The sequence below is a fragment of the Silurus meridionalis genome, chromosome 1, assembly GCF_014805685.1.
Source record: "Silurus meridionalis isolate SWU-2019-XX chromosome 1, ASM1480568v1, whole genome shotgun sequence".
NCBI lineage: Eukaryota > Metazoa > Chordata > Actinopteri > Siluriformes > Siluridae > Silurus > Silurus meridionalis.
In genome coordinates this window covers 20846875-20870111 of record NC_060884.1, presented here as the reverse complement: position 1 = coordinate 20870111, position 23237 = coordinate 20846875, and the positions used below count along the sequence as shown (strand labels likewise).

General features: G+C 38.6%; 1 protein-coding gene across 3 annotated transcripts; it reads left to right on the top strand.

Annotated features, from left to right (window-relative positions):
• The first annotated feature begins 856 nt into the window (after positions 1-856).
• kdm4aa (lysine (K)-specific demethylase 4A, genome duplicate a) lies at positions 857-20902 on the top strand. Of its 3 annotated transcripts, none has more exons than XM_046847427.1 (14): positions 857-1435; positions 1640-1767; positions 1846-2498; positions 4313-4406; positions 4506-4687; positions 6512-6707; positions 9344-9420; positions 9770-9825; positions 9959-10067; positions 11270-11458; positions 12560-12730; positions 17173-17292; positions 18159-18251; positions 20199-20902. In XM_046847427.1, the coding sequence occupies exons 1-14, from the start codon at positions 870-872 to the stop codon at positions 20334-20336; spliced, it is 2772 nt and encodes a 923-aa protein (XP_046703383.1). In that variant the 5' UTR covers positions 857-869; the 3' UTR covers positions 20337-20902. The 3 variants fall into 3 exon arrangements, with proteins under 3 accessions (XP_046703383.1, XP_046703375.1, XP_046703367.1); XM_046847419.1 differs by having other exon boundaries at positions 1637-1767; positions 4316-4406; XM_046847411.1 differs by having other exon boundaries at positions 1637-1767.
• Positions 20903-23237: the final 2335 nt, after the last annotated feature.

The following is a 23237-nucleotide window of genomic DNA, read 5'->3' as shown; positions in this document are numbered from 1 at the left end:
AGAGTGGAGAGATAGTGGGTGAAAGAGGAGAGACAGGGAGAGGAGAGATGGAGAGCACGACGGAGCTGGAAAGAGAAATGCAGAGTGAAACTCTAGAGAATGAGACGGCCGAGACAGGGAAAAGAGAAAATGAGAGTAAGATGGGGAGTGAACAGATGGAGAGTACGAATAGAGAGATGTGTGGAGGAGAAATGAAGAGTGAAACAGGAGAGATGGAGATTGGACAGGTGGAGTGTAAGACCAGAGAAACAGGGAGAGATCTACAAAGTGAGAACGTAAGTGGAAAAATGGGGTATGAAACAAAAAGACAAGGAGAGTGGAAGTGGTCAGTGATACAGAAGAGACAGGGGTAAGAGAGATCGAGAGTGAGACAAGAGAGGCAGATAGAACAATGATGGGGACAAGAGAGAAGTAAATGCTGAGAGCCCAAAAAACAGGACAGAAGATGTGGAGAGTGAGACAGCAGATATATACAAAAGTAAAGGAGATATAGAGAGTGAGATAAGTAGAGAAGAGTTGGGGAGTGAGGCAGGAGATACAGAAAAAGGTGAGCTAGAGAGTGAGACAAGGGCAGGTAAAGTGGAGACTGCAAGGGAGAGGTGAAGAGTGAAACCATGAGTGAAGAGATCGCAAGCATTACAGAGAACGAAAAGATGGAGAATGAGACAGGAGGGACAGGGAAGATGGAGAACATAAGAGGGCAGAGAGACATTGAAAGTGAGACAGGAGAGGCGGATAGAGAATATAACGGTGCAGGAAAATGTGGACAGTGAGACAGGGAAAGAGGAGGTAGCGAATATAATAGTAAGGGAAGACATGGAGAGTGAGACAGGAGAGACGATTTGGAGAACATTACAGGGCAGGGAGAGATGGAGAGTGAGACAGAGGGAGAGGCGGTAAAGAACATAACAGTTAAGGAAGACCTGAGGGAAACAGAGAGAGGCGAGTTGGAGAACCTAACAGGGCAGGAAGAGATGAAGAGTGAATCCGAGAGAGAGGAGGTGGAGAACATAGTGCAGGAAGAGATGAAGAGTGGAACAGAGAGAGAGGAGGTGGAGAACATAGTGCAGGAAGAGATGAAGAGTGAATCCGAGAGAGAGGAGGTAGAGAACATAGGGCAGGAAGAGATGAAGAGTGAGACATTGAGAGAGGAGGTGGAGAACATAACAGTAAAGATAGACATGGAGAGTGAGACAGGGACAGGGGAGATGGAGAACATAACACTGAAGGAAGAAATGGAGATTGAGGCAGGAGAAAATGAGGTGCTGTTAAAAAAGGCTGATGAAGAAGATAGTAAAACAGACATTGCAGAGACCATAAAGTCAGAAAAAGTAGAAGAGAGAGGGAGAGAAATGATGGAGACAGAAAGAGAAAAAGAGGTCACAGAGACTGAAGAAGTGACGAAGACCAGAAGAACTTCTGTTCAGAGGAAGAGGTGAGATCATGTCACTTCACACACAGAAATTCTCTGTGCAATTATGCTATCGATAGTAAACAGATCTCTCAGTGCTCAACAGCTTATACAATTCTTCACAGTTATTATTTATGCATCATGCCTTATTAAACCCTTCCATGGTGAATTGATGGATTAAACTCGGTCCCTTGCTGTTTAAATTGACTCTAACCGTCTTACCAGAAGCAGTTCCAAGCCGAAGGTGAGGATAAAAAGGCAAAGAGGAGCCAGTGCTGGTTCTGTCGACCCTGTAGAGCAGGTCAAACGAAAGAGAACCAGACTCAGTCAGCCTTTAACACGCCAGGGTAGGACCTGTAAGTACTAATCCTTCTCTCTCTTCTGTTTTTTCTTCCCTTTTTTTTTTTTTTTACTGATATTCCTTTCTTTTTCAGATGTGAGTGACAATGAGGAGGATATAGAAGCAGTCACTCCAGCATTGAAGCGGGAAAAGAAGCCAGACCACTCCCACACAGAGACTCCATCTCCTCACCTTCCATCAAATAAACAGCCAAACACTCCTAAAACTCCTAACCGAAGCCATAGCACTTCTCCTTCCTGCCATATCACTGCGCCTTCCCAGCCTCGCAGCGCAGCCTCTCGGCCCAAAGAATCCACTCCGTGCTGTGATCATAGAACTAAGCGCCCTCAGCCTAACAGCAGCACCTCTCCATCTCGACGTGCAGTAATCACCAAACCCAGCAAAACCATCGTTCATTCTCCATCTAGCATCACCATTGCAGACCCAAGTGACCTCAGACATCAGGCTAAACCCAGCAGTAACTCAAGGCACCGAGTCGATATCACACCAAAACGCAGGAAAGCCAGCCCTAAACATGACGCCAAGCCCAGGGAGAGTCGCGGCAACGAGGACGCTGATGAGCTTAAGGCTGCCTATGGAGGAAGCTCAGCTCAGCGGATTTTCCAACGGACACTCAGTCCAGCTGAGGTGCTACACGTACACAGCTACGCTAAAGGAGACTACAGCGAGCTGGACCGAGAACAAAAGGACAGTGACACTGACACAGAGATGCAGGAGTACGGACAGGTCACATACAATTTTTTCATATGCATTCTAGAGTGTAAAATGGTGCATTACTACGGGCTGCTTTTTAAACACAAAAATATTGTAGTTCAGTTCTGAGAATGCTTGTCTGTGTTCAAGTGTTAAACTGAAAACCTTTACACACCAAATATGTTTAAATCTGAAGGTAGCTTGTAGGTAGGCACATTTCTGGTGCTTCTCAATATAAAGGTTGTCCCATTTAAGGAATCTTATTTTAATCCATATATTTAGGGCACGAATCGCATAAGTCATGAAGAATCGTGGCCAAACTGTCTCACCAAGACATGTGTACCTATACAAGTGCTTGTCCCAGGCTAGCTAACAAGAGTATTTGGGGTTCAGATGCCAGATTCACTATACTGCTAAAAGTTTGCGGACCCCTGGTCATAAGTGTGGTGTGTTCTTTTTGAGCATCCCTTTAATGTAGTCACATGTAGTCCAAATTCATTTTTTTTTATAATTCATTCCACTCTTCTGGGAAGATGTTTCACTCAGGCTCCTCCTCTCCAAACCATGTAAACCATATCTTAATGGAGCTCGCTTTGTGCATGTTACCATGCTGGAACAGGTTTCCAAGTTCAAGTGAACGCAAAATTTTATTATACTTCATCTAAAAACATCCTATACACTTGTGTGCCTCCAGCTTTGTGTTAACAGTTTGGAAAAGAACCACATTATGGCAGGAAAGGTCAGGTGTCCTAATACTTTTGTTTATAAAGTGTATATTTAGTGGTTGGAATTGCCCAATATTAGGATACCACTCAGTAAAGCAGCTAAAGGAGCTGTCTCATTCATGTACTTTGATATAGAGTATGTCTCTTAAAGCATTCTCTTTTAAGTTTCGTCATCTCAGAGTTTTAAATCCTTTTGCAAACATTAGCTAACGGTAATTTATTGGTGGAGGTGTAGTTATCATTTTCAATACACTACCAAAAGTGAGAATATACAGGTTCAGACGCTGCGCAACTTATCAATGACTACATCTGAGACACGTTTGTAACCCGCGAGTACAACCGAATACTAAATTCAGAATTAAGAAGTATGCAAGGTGATTTTCTGTATAAAATACAGCTTTTGGCTTTAGTCCGGGGCTGTCAAAATTAACGCTTTAAAGCTTATGAATTTTAACAGCAATAATTGTATTAATGCAGCATGCATTTGTGTTTGACCATTTTTATTAAAAATATAAATAAATACAAAAGAGAGCGAAATTAAAACCTTCAACGCAACACACATTTATTCCCAACGTCCTTTCTTTACTCGTACATAAAAGGTACTTAATTAATTAATAAACTTCACAAAAAATAATTTATGACCACTAAGTATTGCCTTCACAGACCATTTCAAATGAACAATTAAAACAAACCCAAAAAAGAAACATAGAAAGATCTTAAAAGAAATTAATATTAAAAGAATAATTTTCAGAGTGTAAAATAATTAAATAAATACAAAATAGTTCATAAGAAATGTAGATTTTGAGTGAAATAAATATATATTTATAACATCTGTTACAATTAGTTAGTGTATTAAAAACTTGAAAAGTTTAATTTTAAGGTGAATTAAGAACAGATACAAATGTGAGATGAAGTTGCGATTAATCACGAGTTCGATGAAATATTTAAAGCAACTGACAGCCCTACTTTTGTCACGTTTAGATATTTTGACACTGATAACAATTACATTGGAAACAGAAGACAAAGATTCTAGTTGGTATGCAGTAAATTGGGTTAACAGGGATTAAAGCAGGATGTAGATGATGATGGTGTAACATGTTTTGTTGAATTTATTTTGTCCAGCAGGGGGCAGAAGACTGCTCTTACGAGGCGTTGAACAGTCTAGCGAGGCTGCCCAAACATCATCCGTTAATAAAGGACAGCATCAGTGATGAGGGTGAGGAGTTTTATGGCTTCGGGCTGATATGTGTATTAATACTCGTGTTTTCAAAGTATAAAATGATTTCTTACCTGTTTGTGTGTGTGTGTCTTTTAGAGCTTCAGGATCAGTCGTTAATTGAGGAGGATGGTTTAGAGGGTGAGCTGTGGGCTAAGCCTCTGGCTCAGCTGTGGCAGAACAGACCTTATAATGAACAGCGAGAGAGAGAGTACAACAGAGAGATGGGCCTCCAGCCACCATACTGCTCCATCTGCATGATCTTCCAAACGCACCAACGGGTAGGTAACCCACAGTAGCTAATTAGGTGTTTAAAATATTCTGTTCTGTTTGCACTTTACAAAACAGAAAAGGCAACATACATTTGACCTGCAGGAGTTCCTGAAAGATCAACCCAAGTTCATAGTTCAAATTGTCTAAATAGCATGAACACATGTATTCTCACTAATGGAGCTTTAGCAGCTCACTGGACTCCTATGCACACAAGCAGAAATGCCAGTTGTCTGTTTTAGATATAGGTAATAGCTCTGTAATTTCGTGAGTACAAATCCCAACCACACCAAGCTGACACTCCTGGGCCCCTGAGCGAGGCCCTTAACCCCAACTCAGTTGTATGAATTAGAGAAGTCGCTCTAGATAGCGGTGTCCAAATGCCCAAATGTACTTGAGTGTTTACTGTAAACCCTCATATATACGGATGCTCCTTTTTCCACCTTAAACAAGGACTGTATTAAAAATGAATTGTACACACACAGGCATGTTTATCCAGGTTGGTGATTTATCCAGTAGCTCTTTGACTGCTCTTTTGTGGCTCCTCAATCTATGTTCTGTGTTTACAGGATTTATCTTTTAGATTTCAAGTATACATTTTGCCCAATCTAATTAGGATTTCATTATTATTTTTTATTAGCTAGCGCTCCCTGATTGATGTAAAGTTGGTTAATATGAATCTTTAGCAAGGTAGAGTCAGGGAAGTGTACAGCTAAGCACAAATATTTGAAGATGAACACAAAACATTTATATCCAAATCTATTTTATTAAAAGAATGGGAAAACCATTCTGCTTGATATGCCCGACTTTTTAAATAGTTTTATTTAAAGCTTCAAATTGCACCTCAGTCCGTCCTACCATGGCCCTGAAAATTTCCCAAGAGCAGTGAACTTTGCAAGCACAAGGTAAACACATTCAAACATCAGTCAGAAAAGCAGACTCCGCTTTTGGGGAATTTACCAGGAATTCAGTGACATTGTGAAAAATGCCATGTCGTGAAAGGGAATTTGTTAGAAAGTGTCTCGGTGAACATGGCGGTATTTCATCGATTTGATGATGAGTCTTGCAATATACAAGATTACGCACAGCTGGCGATATATTGTACAGCTTGTGTTAGAAACCTGCACAGTTAAGGAAGAGCTTGACATTGTGCCAGTGAAAGACAGATCGCATGGCATCAACCAAAAAGAGACTGGTTTTGAAGAGGAAAATCTGCAGTTCTCAAAAATAACAGCAATAGCCAAAGATGGAGCTTCAGCCAGAAAGGTTTTGTAGAGCTTTGTAAAGCTGACAATCATTTTCAAAATTTTGGATGTTTCACTGTATTGTCCATCACGAGCAGTTGGTGTCTAAAAAGTTGAACTTAGATCACAGATCTAGTTTTGTAGCCACAAAAGCTCTCAATCACAGACAGTTAAAAAACTCATAGATGATGATGATGATGACTTGAAGAACTATCTGATCTGCTTCTTCATTGCACTGTAAGGCTTTAAAGAGGTAATGTGTTATCCTGTTTTTGGGGCTTTCATATCCAGTTTTCTTTGCAGAGAAATATAAAGACTATAATGAGCTACATGATCCCTGGTGGATCTTTTTTATTTTGTTTATATAAATTTTTTGTCTACATGCTGCATTATTTGAATAGACTGAATGTGTTTCTGGAGTGGAAGTTCAAGATGCTGTCTGATGCGGTGGAGTGTTTTTCTAGAATTTGTCACCAAATTCATGCTGTTGAAGACGCATCTACTACAGCTGCACTTATGCAGGTGTAGACTTATTTGACAGTAGCACCACTGCTACACCTGCATATCACCACACACTTGTCTTCTGTCCAGTCTGAAGAGGCCGACTGTGAGCAGAATGCAGTTCAGGTTGGACGTCAAATGAGGACAAAGCCATTGATCCCTGAGATGTGCTTCAGCACAACCACTGAAGAGTGCCCTGAACTTCTCCTGTCCACGCCGTACTTGGATCAAGACGGAACCAGCCTGCTCATCAGCTGCTCCCAGTGCTGTGTGCGAGTACATGCCAGTGAGTACCTGTTCATACTGCTAATGAATACACACACACACACACACACACACACACACACACACACACACACACACACACACACACACCAGCAAGCACATACTGCTGATTGACACACACACATTCAGGCATCCTCTCACCTTCCAAAATCTTGTTAAACAATCTGGCTAAAAACTCCACTGCCATCTCTCGTAAACATCTCCATGCTTCTGATGGTATGTCATCTGGTCCTACTGACTTTCCACTCTTCATCCTCTTAATAGCTGCTCTTACTTCCTGCGTCACCATCTCCACACCATCCAACCTCTCTCTCTCATTTTCCTCGTTCATCAGCTGCTCAAAATACTCCCTCCATCTTCTCAACACACTCTCCTCACTAGTCAACACATTTCCATCTCCATCCTTTTTTGCTCTAACTTGCAGCACATCCTTTCCAGCTCGGTCTTTCTGCCTGGCCAACCGGTATAAATCCTTTTCTTCTTCCTTAGTGTCCAACCTCTCATACAGCTCCTCATGTGCCTTTTCCTTGGCTTTCGCCACATCCCTCTTCACCTGCTGCTGCATCTCCTTGTACTCCTGCCTACTTTTCTCATCATTCTGCCGATCCCAATCCTGTTTCGCCAACCTCTTTCTCCTTTTGCTCTCCTGCACTTCCTCATTCCACCACCACATCTCTTCCTTTCTATTTCCAGATGTCACACCAAGTACCTTTCTAAGGTTCCCTGGTGGTCTTGTGGTTAGGATGCGGCGCTCTCACCGCTGCGGCCCGGGTTCGATCCCCGGTCAGGGAACCAACCCCAGCCACTCTTAGTGCCGGTCCCAAGCCCCCATAAATTGGGGAGGGTTGCATTAGGAAGGGCATGTGCCAAATCAAACATGCGGAGGATCCGCTGTGGCGACCCCTAATAGGAGAAGCCGAAAGAAAGAAAGAAACACCAAGTACCTTTCTAGCTGTCTCCCTTATCACTTCTGCAGTAGTTGCCCAGTCCTCCAGCACCTCTTCACCACCACCGAGCTTCTGTCTGACCTCTTCCCTGAACCTCACACTACACTCTTCCTCCTTCAGTTTCCACCATCTTATACTTCTTTTAGTCCTTACTCTCCTCCTCTTCTTCCTCACCTTTAAAACCATGCTACAGACCACCATCTGATGCTGTCTAACTACACTGTCCCCGCCAACATCTTACAGTCTCCAATCTCCTTCAGGTTGCATCTCCTACATAGAATATAATCCACCTGTGTGCACCTTCCTCCACTCTTATATATCACCCTATGATCCTCCTTTTACTTAAAATATATATTCACCACTGCCATTTCCATCCTTTTAGCAAAATCTACCACCATCTGCCCCTCCACATTCCTCTCCTTAAGGCAATACCTACCCATCACCTCTGTTCCCTTCACCTACATGCCCATTTAAATTTGCCCCAATCACCAATCTTTCATTCCTAGGTACACCTTCCACCACTTCATCCAACTCACTCCAGAATTTTTCCTTTTCCTCCATCTCTCAGCCGACTTGTGGAGCATAAGTACTGATGACATTTATCATCACCCTGTCAACTTCCAGCTTCATGTTTATCTCCCTATCAGAAACTCTCTTCACCTCCACTACACTGTTACTGTACTCTTCCTTCAGAATCACCCCTACACCATTTCTCTTTCCATCCACACCACTCCAATGTTCCTGGCCTTACTCCCTTTCCACTTGGTCTCCTGAACACACACATCTACCTTTCTTCTCTCCATCATATCAGCTAACTCTTTCTTTACCAGTCATAGTGCCAACATTTTAAGTACCCACCCTAACCTCTACTCTCCTACACTTCTCCTTTTCCTGCCGTCTCTGTAGAAGTCTTTCTCCTCTCCTTCTCCTCCTTCAGCCAACAGTAGCCCAATTTCCACCGGTTCCCTGTTGGCTAACGATACCTGTGGTGGTCGTTGGTAACTCGGGCCTCGACCAATCCGGTATGAAATTCTTATTTTTGATCCGCATATTGGATTTGGGACGTTTTATGTTGGATGCCCTTCCTAACGCAACCCTCCCCATTTACCTGGGCTTGGGACTGGCACTAAGAGTGCACTGGCTTGTGCCTCCCTAATGGCTGGGTTGATTAATACACACACACACACACACACACCAGCAAGCACATACTGCTGATAAAAAAAAAAAAATACACACACACACCCCAGCAAGCACATACTGCTGATTAATACACGCACACACACACACACACACACACACACACACACACACACACACACACACACAGCAAGCACATACTGCTGATTAATACACACACACACACATACACCAGCAAGCACATACTGCTAATTAATACACATACACACACTAATAAGCACATACTGCTTGTTACACAACACACACAGTTTGTTGATGTGAAAGCAGTGAGCATTTATTTTCTCACTAAATGAAGAACATATTATCAAACCGTCTGTTGCATAATCCTTATTGTGATTAATTCTTATTGTGTGACAAGTAATAATCTTAAAAATATTTAAATTAAAAAAAAATTCTGATTGCAGTTAAACAGTGTAAAACGATTAATGGTCCTTTTTAAAGTGTTTTTTGTATGTGTGTGTGTGTGTGTGTGTGTGTGTGTGTGTTGCACTAGGTTGCTATGGCGTTTCCTTGGAAAGAGTTACAAAAGACTGGAAATGTGCCCGTTGCAAAGCCAATGCCCTCACTGAGGTCAGTGTGGATAGCTTTTTAAAATAGATTGTTGAATGAGTACAAACAGAAATTTCTGGTTTTGTTTGTTTTTAGTGTGTTTTGCATTACGCTTCACGCTACCATTATGATGTATAAAACTGACCGCACCATCATGTCCATATAACAGCGTCAACACGACCTCTACTAGTTTATTAGGTGTTAGGTGTTAAACAGTTCCAGCTGGATGGTTTTAGGGCCTGTTTTCAGATATATTACCTCTTAGTCTAGTAGAACTGTTTATTGCTGTTTTAATTACTCACCCAAGAATGTTTACACATTGTTTTCTATCTCAATGAGTCTAACTTTGGCATCTCTCTCGATTTTACAGAGTTGTTGTCTATGCTCATTAAGAGGTGGAGCCTTACACAGAGCCAACAATGACAAGTGAGCATTCCTTCTACTAAGCAGCAGCCCTGGATTGAGACTGATGAGCTTCTGTATCTCAGTATTGTTAGCTTTACTTTGAATTCTGCTTACATACATGTGATTGTGGCATATACTGTGTCTGATCCTGCAGGTGGGTGCACGTGCTGTGTGCGGTGGCAGTGTTAGAAGCTCGCTTCGTGAACATCACTGAGAGATCGCCAGTGGATCTCAGTGGAATTCCCCTACAGAGATTTAAACTGGTAAAAAAAAAAAACACTGTGTTATTCAACAATGTTCAGATTTCAGTGAAAATACACTGTGAAGACTATGTTTCGCTTATGAGTACTTTCTATTTATTTGTAAATATTAGGCCAAACACTAGTAAGTAGCCACACTACTAAATAAATCATGATTTGATTTGGGCATGTAACAGATCTAGGTTTCAATAATAACATTTAGTGCATTTATGCTGTTAATGTAATGTAAGTATTTCATTATTTTTCAACATTGATGCTTGGATTGTATAATAAGACAATGATAAGCTGCACCAAAAGCAGAAAACAATATATAGAATATAAAAAAAGGTGAGCAAGAGGCCTGAGTAGATAAATTGTTTCCAAACTCAGATGTCAGTAGTGATGACGACAAAATACTGAGTCAAAAAATCATACTCCTCATAAACAGTGGTGGACAAAGTACACTACCCATGTAGTTGAGTAAAAGTAGAGATACAGTAGGTAAAATGTTACATCAGTAAAAGTAAAATTGCTCCCTTTAAACTTTCATTTGAGTAAAAGTACAAAAGTATTTGCCTTCAAATCTTCTTAAGTATTTAAGTACTAGGATTTATTATGGCTATAATGTTCCTATCATCATTTTTGTCCAAAATGTCCCAAAGTTCTGTTGCTTGATTAACTCAAGTTTATGTAAAAGCTTTGTTACTCTCAGCACACTGATCTATTAGTAGAGTGATATTAATGAGTCAAACACTGATTGATATCTGATCAAATTCGCATGAGCCCCAAAATTTCTTTTTGCAAATAAAATAAAATTGTGCAAATAAGGCACGGGTGCTGTGGCAAGTTGGAGTGAGGAGTTCCTTTCATCATTTATTCCTCTCAAAATGTTCTGCTTGCTGTTGACCTGCTGCTGAACTGTATGTTGGTGATAAGTAGTTGAGTGAAAAGTGCAATATTTCACTTTGTAATGTAGTGAAGATCAAGTAAAATGTCTCCTCACATAGAAAGACTTCAGTAAAGTACAGATATTAGAAAAGGCTACTTAAGTACAAGGAACGAATTACATTTAAGTCTTTAATGTCCACCACTGCTTATAAACCACGTTTCTTATGTACGTCTTTCAAGTCTTAAATCAAGTTTTAAATCAAATTTACCCTACTTTCCCCGTGTCCCCTTTGTAAAGTCGAATGTGTGTCCCTCATCGAAAAAGGTGTGTTTTGCAGAAATGTTACTACTGTAAGAGGCGGATGAAGAAGACAACAGGCTGCTGCGTGCAGTGTTCTCATGGCCGCTGCCCCACCTCGTACCATCCTACCTGTGCCCAGGCTGCAGGTGTGCTTATGCACCCAGATGACTGGCCTTTCATCGTCTATGTCACCTGCTGCCGTCATAAAGGCCCTGTCCAATCAGAGGTACATAATTACAAGCCTTTTTTACCATCTTTGCAAAGAGTAGTTAAGGGATTTTCTAATGTATGTAGTACCAATGCAGAAACATAACATGATGGTAAGAATGACTCCTGTATATTATCTCACTTTATACAGTGCAGCAAAACATCTTATGGTCCAGAAAATGTTTTCTTCTAATTAATTCCAGTGAAACAACGACAGATCACAATCCCACAGACATCACTGCAACTCAGTGCTGTGACTTTTAATTGTGGCAGTTATGTGTTTATATGTCGTATGCTGTCCAAGTCATGAGGTATCACCTTCCCATTGTCCTCAATTACATTCCCTTGTCTGTGAGGGTGAAATTTACTTACCAAATTATTCATGCTTGGTTCATCCATATAATTAGTTGTCATATTGTTCCACATTACACTTGGCTACACATGACAATGTGTAGTACAACTAAATTAACGGTTCATAACGTTTTTTTTTAAATTATTATTTTTTTTTTTATTATTATTATTATTAATGCAGTTAATTATTAACATTTGTGAACATCTATAGTTTTTTTTTTTATGTTAAATAATATTTTATTCAAGATAGATAGATAGATAGATTGATAGATTGATTGATAGATTGATTGATTGATTCAGTTGATTAATCAACTAAATTGGTCCAAATTAAATTGATTAAACAAAAAATAAATGGGAAAATTAAGTTAAACAGTTTGCATTTGTTAGACCCTGTTTGGGTAATGCAGATGTGTAAGTGTGTGTGCATGTGTTTATTAAATTTTCTAAAGATATGTTCTACTTAACTGTTCTATTCCAGCATACTTTAACAAATGTCTTCACTCCTTTCCTCCTTTATTCATTCACTCCCTCGTTATGCAGAATTGTCGGGATTTTTCCAAAAATTCTTAAAGCTGTACATTAAAACGCAAATCGTATTTCGGCACACTACAAATCGTATTTCCAGTACGGAGTGAGTAGTGTATACCCCTGGCATTGTTGCGTATGTTTTCAAGTTTAATTAAAAAACGAAAAAAAAATGTAAAAGTGTGTGTCATATATGGTTATGATCAATTGTGGGTAAATTTAATGCTTTCATTTTCTCCAACAGAGGAACAAGGAAGCCATGAGGGATATCAGCGCTGGCCAGAAAGTGATCTGCAAACACAAAAACGGACGCTACTACCAGTGCGATGTGGTTCAGCTGACGAAAGAGACATTTTACGAGGTCAACTTTGACGATGGCTCCTTCAGCGACAACCTTTTTCCTGAGGACATTGTGGTGAGAGGCCTTGAGTGTTGACTGCCACTTTACATTTCCTTTTTCTTTGCATTGTATTTCAACCCCTAGATTTACATTACAGTTAGGACACAATATGATCCAAACTTATGGTCAGGTTTTCAGTAGAACAGAGAAAAGAACTTCTTGAACTTCTGAAACTTTTTTAATCAGTAAACATTTGTTTTATTTATGCGCCAAGTTTCAAATCAAATGCCAAATCCGCCATGATTCACACAATTAACCCTCTGGGTGGCGTTTTGTGGGTTTTTCCCTCATAATGGCGAAACAAACTTAAATTACTGTCGGACACAATGTCTGTTACATAAACCACATTCACTTCGAATAAAAATATTCACTGGTTATGTAATCAGTATGATTACCTAAATCTGTATGAATCATACCATAAAACCATACCATATCATAAATCATTTTGATTATGATAAAAACTTCTTGACTTGACTTGAAGAGGTGCCGTTTCTTCGGTATCACTTCATTAACTGTCCGTGTGGAAACATAGCGAGGGTTCCATTCGGTGTCCTGATGATACAATAATTAATTAAAACCACCATTATTACTTTAAAACATTTACAATAAATGTCTTTATGCTCTATGTTGAGTTTGGTTGCACTAATAATAAATATACATTTGCATAAAGCATCCATATTTCTCCATGTCCGTGTTGCTTATAGCATTAAAAACATGAAGTATTAATATACGGTACATTTTAGAGCCGAGAGAAATGTGCGATTAAGTTGCGAATTAATTATTTTAATCTATTGACAGCCCTAATACTAATATGATGTGAGGTCCAGTTACCAGTGTGACACTAATGAGTACGGTTGCAAAGGGGTAACATATTTCCGATAAATTTTCTAAATATTTTTATGGGAACTTCAACCTGTAGAATTTTAGAAACATTCCAAGGCGGAAACGTAACTGGAATTTATGGAAATTTCTGGGAATTAACCAGCCATTCGGAGAAATGTATATAAACTGCATCATATACAAACGTAAATATAAACATTCTGTTTGGTCGTAAGCTGAGGTGCATCCAAACTAATGCAGATTTTAAAAGACATTTTTGACTGATTTAATTGTTAGTACAATTTTGTTGCACAATAGTTTACACAGCATAAGCAAGTTTTAAACATAAATGTTATATTGTAATATTTATGTAATTTTCGTGAATACTCACCAAGATTGACATTTTTGTACATTATTTTATGTGCAGGATTCAAGAAATGATCTGCTATCTGTAGGAATGCACGGTGCATGTAGGGGGTGTGGCCTCAAAAACCCTGCACCAAATGTGCTTGTGATTAATGAATGTGCAACATAGTTATTCAATTGAAATTGCATTGCATCTGAAGTTTAATTTAACTGAAATTTCAACTACTGAAAGTTTCCTGTCATAGGCTAACCTTCCATTTTGTGACTTTCCGTTTGGGGAGACTTTTACTTTAACTTCACTACAGTTCACAGTGAAATATTCGACTTTTTTTACTCAACTACATTTTGCGAAATCAGTCGTTCCCTTTTATTTATGGGTGGATAAAAACTTAACTGGTCCAACACACAGCAAGCCACCAATCAGTGTAGAATGTGTGCTCTGTTATAAACTCGTTTTGATTGCCACATGGCAGTAGTGGATTACTGCGGCATGGGCAAGTATCGATTTATTTATCAAAAATGTTTCCACGCTCATTTGCACCGTTGTGTCTTGTGCGGGGGTTGGGTTACCTCACATCAGTAAAGATGACAAGGATTATGGATGACCAAAAAAAAAAAAAATGGCCTAACCCATCAAGAGCCCAATTCAGAAAAAAATGGAAAGAAGTAGGGGGAGAAACGTGCAAAAGATAAAGGTGTGTATGCAGCTTATCTTGTTATCAGGATAGAAATGGCTAAAGCACTTAATGAAACAGGCTAATAACTGTATATCACTTATGTTATGTTGCCTGCTGTGCTTTTACGCATTAAACAATATTTCTTTCCGCTGCATGACATTATAATTTATAGTGTGTAATTAATTATAATGTGTGTAGCAACAAAATAATTACAGCCAAACTAGTCTAGTTTTAATGATTGTATTTAAACAGCATTTATAGATTTGTTACCTTTAATTAAGTTGATGTCATAAAAGTTTTTTGTGATTGTACTGAATATGTATATAGTTCAGTGGTGGGAATCTCCAGAGCAGCTTAAAAGGCTCGTTTAAAAGACACGTGTTATACGAATACGTAATAGATGTTGTTTGTTTCTTATGGCTACAATTACTCATGGATTTGTGTGCTTCTTGGTTTTGCGAGTTTAATAAATTGTGCACAGTGACGTGTATTTAATTGTGCAATAAATGCATTTAGGATGATATTTATACATGAAAGTGAGCTCTCAAAAAGGTATCCAAATTTGTGGACTGCTCTGAGAATATGTTCTTACTCATCCAGTGACAGTAGCTGAAGCAGAGAGGAGCTTCTCAAAGCTGAAACTAATCAATAGGTGAGACGTTGGGTCATCGTGTGGTTCACTCGTTTAAACTAGAACCGCCATTGCCACTTGCTGGTATCTACTTACCACCAACATACAGTTCAGCATCAGTTTAACAGCAAGCAGAACATTTAGAGAGAAATAAAGGATGAAAGAGACTCCTGGCTTTAACTTGCTAAAAACACAAACATGCTAAAAGCCGTTGAAAAGGATTTGGGCTCAGGATCATTTATTCGATATCAGTGTTTAACTCATATTTATATCATTCTATTAATAGATCAGTGTGCTGAGAGTAACAATCGTGTCTTTTCACATAATCTGAGTTGAACTGAGCAAAGAGTCTAAGGGTGACATTTTCTACTATGCATAGCTGTGAAACGTTTTTCTGAACTATTTTATTTTTACATATATCTGATCCAGAAGTTTCAGTAAGGGGTGCTGATTTCTTGACTAATTTCTAGCAACACTCGAGATACACCACCCTTCCTGTTGTACCTAATTTTATTAGACAATGGCTTAGCAAAGCTAGACAGTGCAGCTGAGAGTTAAAATAGAGTTTGTTTTCAACTGAAAGTATTTGTCTCTGCAAGTTTGTGCATTGGGACTTTGAAATATTTGATATCCTAGAGCGCACACTTCCAATTTCTGCGCCTCAGATTGCTTTTAGGTCTTGGCTCATTTTTTTTTTTTTTTTTTATCATCCTGCTTTTTTTTTTTATTATTTAATTTTTTTCCCCTCCACCTTGCTGCAGTTTGAGCAATAGCCCTCCCTTGATGTAAAAGGAAAAGTAATCTTTGTCTCTCTCCCACACGCACAGTCCCTAATGTTTTTGAGTGATGTAATTGTTTGATGCAAACACATACGTAAAATGTCCACTTACATTTCCAATTGCTTTGGAATTAGAATTAATTACTAAAAGCCACACTATGAATTCGGTGGCGTTCAGCACTACATTGGAGTGATACCAACTGTTAGTTCACATGGGCAGGACATTGTGTTGCAGAGAGCATTTGATTAAATCTAGTGGGTGAAATTCTTTTCCCCACTACTTTTCCCAGAATATATTAACAGAAACAAATAAATCAAGCAAGGCCTATCTACTTATCTTACAAAAATTTGCACCAAGCTGAATCATGTCGGATGTGTATATATAATTATTTTTTTTTTTATTTATTTATTTATTTTGCTTGTAAGTCTGGCTTTTTGGGTAAAAGTCAACAAATTAAAGCATTAATTACAAGGAAAAAAGTAATTACTGCCAAATTATAAAAGAATCTCCTGTGTGAAGCCATCAATTTATTAAACATGTTTTCAGTAAGGTTTAGATTTGAGCTTGGATGTATCCTTTGGGTCATTATCCTGCAGGGACATGCAGTTCCTCATTCATGTTTAATGCTATTATATAGTGAAATGGGTTTGTTGGAAGCCTCCTTTGGTAAGTCTTTTACTTTTGTTTCTTTTTATGAGACCTGTTCTTGCTGATGTCACCGTAGTGCTCAGTTATCTCCCCTTGTTGATGGTGGCACCTTACAACGATCACATATTGTAAATGCTTTGTAAGCTCTTTGCATATTATGACTTTACCAAGCTGATATCAAGAAAACCTTACAGAATCAGCTGTTCTAAATTTGGGTTTAATCTAAATGGCTTTACTGATGGTGGGCGTAATATAATTAATTTTGAATTTGACTAATTCATTTTGATTATCTCAGCTGCCTCAATATAAAAGTGTGAGAACGTGTTTTTTTTTGTTGGGTTTTTTTCCCTTTTCTTTCTTTTTTAACTCAGCTTGATGTTTTAACCACATTATAAATGAAAAGAATCAACGATGTGTCTTTTACATTGCAAAAAGCTACAATAACATGGGTGTGTAGATCTTTTACTCTGTACAGAACATACTGCTTGTTACTGTGGTGTTTTAATGTAATTTGTGTGTGTGTGTGTGCACGTGCAGAGTCGTGACTGTGCCCAGCTGGGTCCCCCACCCTCAGGAGAGGTTGTGCAAGTGCGCTGGACAGACGGACTCATCTATGGAGCCAAGTTTGTGGCAGCACACGTCATTCAAATGTACCATGTAAGCAAACACCACAACATCCTCTGAATAAATCACGAATACAGAACTGAAAAGGTTGATAAAATTTAAATGTATCTCATTTACATATATTTACATACAGCGATGTGAAAATGTTTGCCCCCGTCCTGATTTCTTATTTTTTTGCATGTTTGTCACACTTTAATGTTTCAGATCATCAAACTAATTTAAGTATTAGTAAAAGATAACACAAGTAAACACAACATGAGTTTTCAAATAAAGGTTTTTTATTATTGAGGGAAAACAAAATCCAAAACTACATGGCCCTGTATTTATTTATATATAAAAAAAAACAACAAAGTCTACATCTACACTAATCCAGATAAATTTGAAAACGGCATTTTCGTCTAAAAACACGCCACGTTCACACTTTCGTTTTTATTTGTTTCCCAAAAGTTGCTCATTCACTCTGAAACGTCTGAAAACGCTTCGACATGCATCATTTCCACCTTGCGTTATTCTCTGGCTCTTTGCAACGTCACGGCAATGACTAAAAACGTGTTGTCGTTTTCTAAAGCGTTTTTAAATGTATCCACTTTGGAGAAACAGCGAGAAAAATATGCATTTTCAAATGAAAACGGATTAGTGTGGCCGAAAAGTGTTTTTGTTAATGGACTTTAGTTCTGTTTTGTAGTTTTTTGTTGAATTAGACATGAAAAATCTTTTGTTGCTGTAGGATTTAAAGGTTTACAGTTAAAAAATCAAATGTATTAATGATTAGCATTGCACTGTTTTAGAATTGCAGTTTTGAGAAAAAGAAGATATTGTTTGTCGTTCATTTTGCTCAAAATTGGGGAAAAGCAGGTTTTACAAGGAACAAAGATAAAATCATATCTGTTTCTGCATAGGTGGAGTTCGAAGATGGCTCACAGCTTACAGCCAAGAGAGACGATGTCTACACGTTAGACGAAGAACTGCCAAAAAGGGTGAAATCTAGACTGGTAAGCTATACATTTAGCTGTGAAAACCACATGTAAATATTACTCATTCAGTTTCTTCTGATTTGCTTGCGGTATAGACTTTGGGTGATAGGAACCCTGGTGGTCTAGTGGTTAGGATGCGGCGCTCTCACCGCTGCAGCCCGTTGTTCGATCCCAGGTCAGGGAACTAACCCCAGCCACTCTTAGTGCCGGTCCCAAGCCCGGATAAATCAGGGAGGGTTGCGTTAGGAAGGGCATCCAGCGTAAAAACATGTGCCAAATCAAACATGCGGAGGATGGCTGTGGCGACCCCTAACGGGAGAAGCCGAAAGAAAGTTTATAGACTTATAAGTAGGTAGTTCCCACTTTTCACACAAACACATAATTACTTCAAAGATGAGTGAAGAACCATCTTGTTTGTTATTATATTGAGCTGAACATTCTGTGCCACTTACCATGAGTTTGAATTGTTTAGAATTACATAGTAGTTTTATTTGCAAATCATTCATTTGCACTTTAGTCAACACCACACTTCCAGGTTACAGGTTTTCAGTGGAGTCTAAAAAAAAAAAATGTCAAACAAAATTTTAGGCCTTAAAACCAGGTCTTTATTTCTTTGATGTCTGTCACACTACCTCTAATGCTCATTAAAATGCTCCTGCGGCACTTTAGAATGTTTTTGTTTTGTTATGTGTTGTAGTTCTTTCTTTCTCTAGTCCAAATATAATTCACTGTATTACAGCTACAAATGAGACCAACATGAACAGCCAATCAGCTTTCTGTTATTGGTTGGAAACTCTCTTGGATTTGTACCACAGACGTAAAATGTGTATTTTTTTTTTAGTTATGGGAAAGTGCCAGTTTAGCGATAACTTGGCTTGTAAAAACTGAATTTAGGGCTTGGTTCAGGCCGGTATTTGTTTGTGTTTATGGTGTCATGATGTACGTCTCAAATTTCATTCTTAATGGTCTTTCTTTTTTGTCTTTACAAGGTTTAACAAGTCTTACAGTTGACTTGGAGAAACCTTCAGAAATCCTGGTCATGAAACTCAAATATTCCTTTGTCTATAATTTATTAGAATCTTTCCCAGTTATTTGCAAAGACACATTTTTAAAACAGCTTGTCACACAAGAGATGTTATTCGAGCATGTGGGCAATCCTGAGCTTGTGTATTTAACTGACCCGTGTGTGTGTGTGTGTGTGTGTGTGTGTGTGTGTGTGTGTGTGTGTGTGTGTGTGTGTGTGTGTGTGTGTGTGTGTGTGTGTGTGTGTGTGTGTGTGTGTGTGTGTGTGTGTGTGTGTCATTAGTATATGCAGTGGTCTGCCCAGAAATGACACAAATACACATCATTACTATACTGATACCATCGCATGCATGCTCCACACGTGTTAGAATCAATAATGTTATTTGTTCTTTGGAGTAGTGACAAATGAAACAAACTTGGGGACAATTGGCTCTGGAGGACAGATGGTAATGATCGTGGAGAACATGAGAGACTTTTTTTTCCCCTTCTTCTTCAAAAACTTGGGTACCATGGGTCATTAAATCCTGCCTCACAGTCTCGAGCCAGAGCCAGCATTGTATTTCTGCAGACCAAACTGAACTAGTTCAGCAACTTTAGTTTTCTAAACATGAGCCAGCTTGATGTCTGTGTAAATTCTTTGTTGTGACCAATTCCATCAGGTTATATGGGTAAAGAACAAACGTATGATGAATGATGATTCTTGCTAGAATTCATAATTGTTGAAGAATAAATGATTTCCACAAAGCGTAATATAAACTGGGGTATGATTTTTCTGCTTTCTCCTGTCAAACTGGGGAAGTGAAGACCGATCCTGACGCGCACTATTGTTACCACAGTTCTGAGAGCGGATGTCCTAGTTTGGGGTGTATCCTGTTTTACACAAACAGCTGAATAGTTTGTATGAATTAATATTTTTCTTCCCCTTTTATGTGCGTCATGCAGTCGAAGGCTTCGGACATGCGTTTCGATGGGATCTTCGGAGAGAAGAAGCTGCAGGACAGCAAGCGGCAGCGTGTGATTAACTCCAGATACAGAGGCGACTACATCGAGCCAGTCATCTACCGAACCATAATGGAGTAACCAGCATTATCATCTTCTTCCTCCTCACAGCACCAGCATTGATCAAGCAAAGCTCCCACACACTTCTCACACTGCAAAGTGAGAATGTTTCTTTTTTTGTGTGTGACGTTGTATACATACTTTAAAAAAAAAAAAAAAAAAGGTTTTAATGGCTCCAAGAGCAATGCCATCACTCTGATCTCTGAATTGTTTGTTAGGGAAGGCATTTTTAAAGTACACACACATACCTGTGCCACATAAATTGAGACATGATGTAGTTTTTATATCCTTACTGGAAAATGAGCCACTTATGCATACACTTTGGCCAGAAAGCATTAGATTTTCTACTAGTTTTATACAGTTCCTCATTGTTTCCTCCTGTTGTTCAGCTTGCATTAATTTATTTCCCTCTGAGTTCAGGGTGCTAATACTTGCCCTTGTATATTTTTATGGAACGGAGGAAACATTGCCATTTTATCAACATGAACACCTCCTCTTTTTTTTTTCTTTCTTCACACTGTTCAAATTGTACAGCTGCATTCCTGAATATTGTAGATTATTTGCATAATGAATTTTTGTTCTTTTTGTTTTGTGTGGTCTATATATATATATATATATATATATATATATATATATATATATATATATATATATATATATATATATATATATATAAAAATAACAGTCTATTTATTAGATGGTGCTTTCAGAAAGTAGCCTTTGCAATACAATTGCCTAAGTTCTAACAGTGCTGTCATCTGGGCGGACGGATGTGGTATTGATTTTAACTGAGAGGTTATTTCACAACGCCACGGATTTCCTTCTCGTTTTGCACAGCCCTGTTTATATGAAGCATTTCGAAACCCGCTTTGCACTGATGTTCAATCAGGCGTGTTATGTTAATGAGCTTTGGCAATCTTAATCGTAACTCATAAGACGATACTAAGGGTCACATATCATGGTAAATCTCTAGCCTTCATCACCACGCACAATATCCTTTCTGTGTATTGCATTAATAAAATACATTTTTGTGGGCTGACCATTGAAGATTTTAACGGAAGTCCTAGTGATCCCCCTGCAACACTTTTTAACTTTTGTTCTTCTGGTTGAAATCGATTGTCCCTGAACTACCACACGTGTCATTGGGCAGCCTCATTGCGCCATCTGATTTCAGTCGGGGGGGGGAATACGTAACTCAAACTAGCTAGCTCGTGTTGCTCTTTTGCTATTAAGCTACAGTCTGTTCTTGGAATACCTAAACATGTAGCTGGATAATGGCTACATAAAAGCTTTTTACAAGCAAGCTAGCTCATTTTTGGGTAAAAGAAAAAGTGGCTAAATGGCTAGCTTTGTAGTGTGGCACCATCAATCTTCCAAATGTATCTTCTATTTGATTATCGGCCATTAACCGGATGCTGTTATTGTACTAGCAAGTTGAGCTTTGAACATTCTGATGCAATTCTTAAGGGTCAGGTGTCAGACGGACTGTAAGTGACTGTTCATAGTCTGGTGGACAGATGTTTTCAGCTTAATCAGTTAATCAAATGAAGCAACACAGCTGTCTTTATCTTGACCTTATATTGATTTAAATACATTTTTATGAGCACAAATGCTGCCTAGCCAATACTGCCAACCCAGGCAGCTTCTTCACTAATGGAAGACACAACCTTAATAATAATAATAATAATAATAATAATAATAATAATAATAATCTGAATTTTCCACTTTGATAATAGGGTGCCTATTTCATATCGTTATATATTGTATGATAATAAAGACTATCAGAATATGCCTAATCCCCATGCTTTAAAAAATAAAAGCTAGTTTTGCACTTTGCTGTACTCCTAATAAATTGATTCTTTTAGCCAAGATTCTAAAACATCCACTCCCTCATGAAGGCCTGTTCAAGCCTGTGATATGGGGTGCAGTGTGTGTCTGTAGTTAACAGCTGTCAGATTTTGAAGTCCCTTTCACTCAGCAGGAAGGGACCTACATGTATCACCACTTAAAAAAAAAAAAAAAATTACAAATGTTTTTTATTATTAAGAAGTCTATTTTGTTGCTTTGTTTTATAATAAGTGTTTAATGTTTATATGCTGTGAGAAATAGTGTTGTATGTAGTTAATTTAAAGACTTCATGAACTGGCAGTGTATTTTCCCAGCTTGCTTCTTTAAGCTTAATCCTCAGTCACACTGAGACCTGAGGCTCTGAGATTGTCTGTTCCTGTCTTTTGTAAAGATCATCAGTGTGTGTCAGTAAAACAATGTGGGCTTACACACCTCTACTACGAGCCTTCATTTCATTTTAAGTGCCTAAAAGCCATTTGCAACCCGATGATTGATTTGATTAATTTTGTACAAGGACTAGTCTACTGTATCTAACCGGTAGGGGAAACCTGTAGGCATCAGGTTGGCAAAGTGCATCTTTAAATAACACTTGGTTTAAACCAAATCTCAAACAGACTCGCTTGTGTGTACAAAAGATTTTAGAGACTGTTGAAGACATTTAAATGTAGAATTGTTCATCAGAACTTGATCATCTAAATCCTGTTTGGTGTGTGAATTTAATCATTTTTATATTGATGTATTCTATTTGAAATTATTTATGTGCATGTTACAGTTCTCCTCGAATATTGTGCGTTTAATGTTAGCTGCTTGTTGATCAGACTGACTAAAATGCTGCTACTTTTCCAAATGATTTAGAAGATAACAGATTTGGAACAAAACTCGATTTTTAAACAAAAATTGATTCGGAAGAAACTTTATAATAACTAAATAATGAATTAAAAAGGTCAATGGGTGAAGGAATTTTGGTGGTCAACTTGACCACTCGTTGCAAATAAATACTGAATACTCTTCTTCTGACTGATCGGCTTCCTTCTGATGCTACATATCGGTTCTGAACAGAGCGATCCCCTTCCT

What these genes read in the sequence shown, in the direction of transcription:
- kdm4aa (XM_046847411.1), top strand. Translation starts at nt 870, where the DNA reads ATGGAGAGTGAGACAGAGGGAGAGGCGGTAAAGAACATAACAGTTAAG. An exon ending in TCTTCCAAACGCACCAACGG is followed by an intron (nt 4,688 to 6,511) that starts GTAGGTAACCCA and finishes TCTTCTGTCCAG; the next exon opens with TCTGAAGAGGCCGACTGTGA. An exon ending in CTGTGTGCGAGTACATGCCA is followed by an intron (nt 6,708 to 9,343) that starts GTGAGTACCTGT and finishes GTGTTGCACTAG; the next exon opens with GTTGCTATGGCGTTTCCTTG.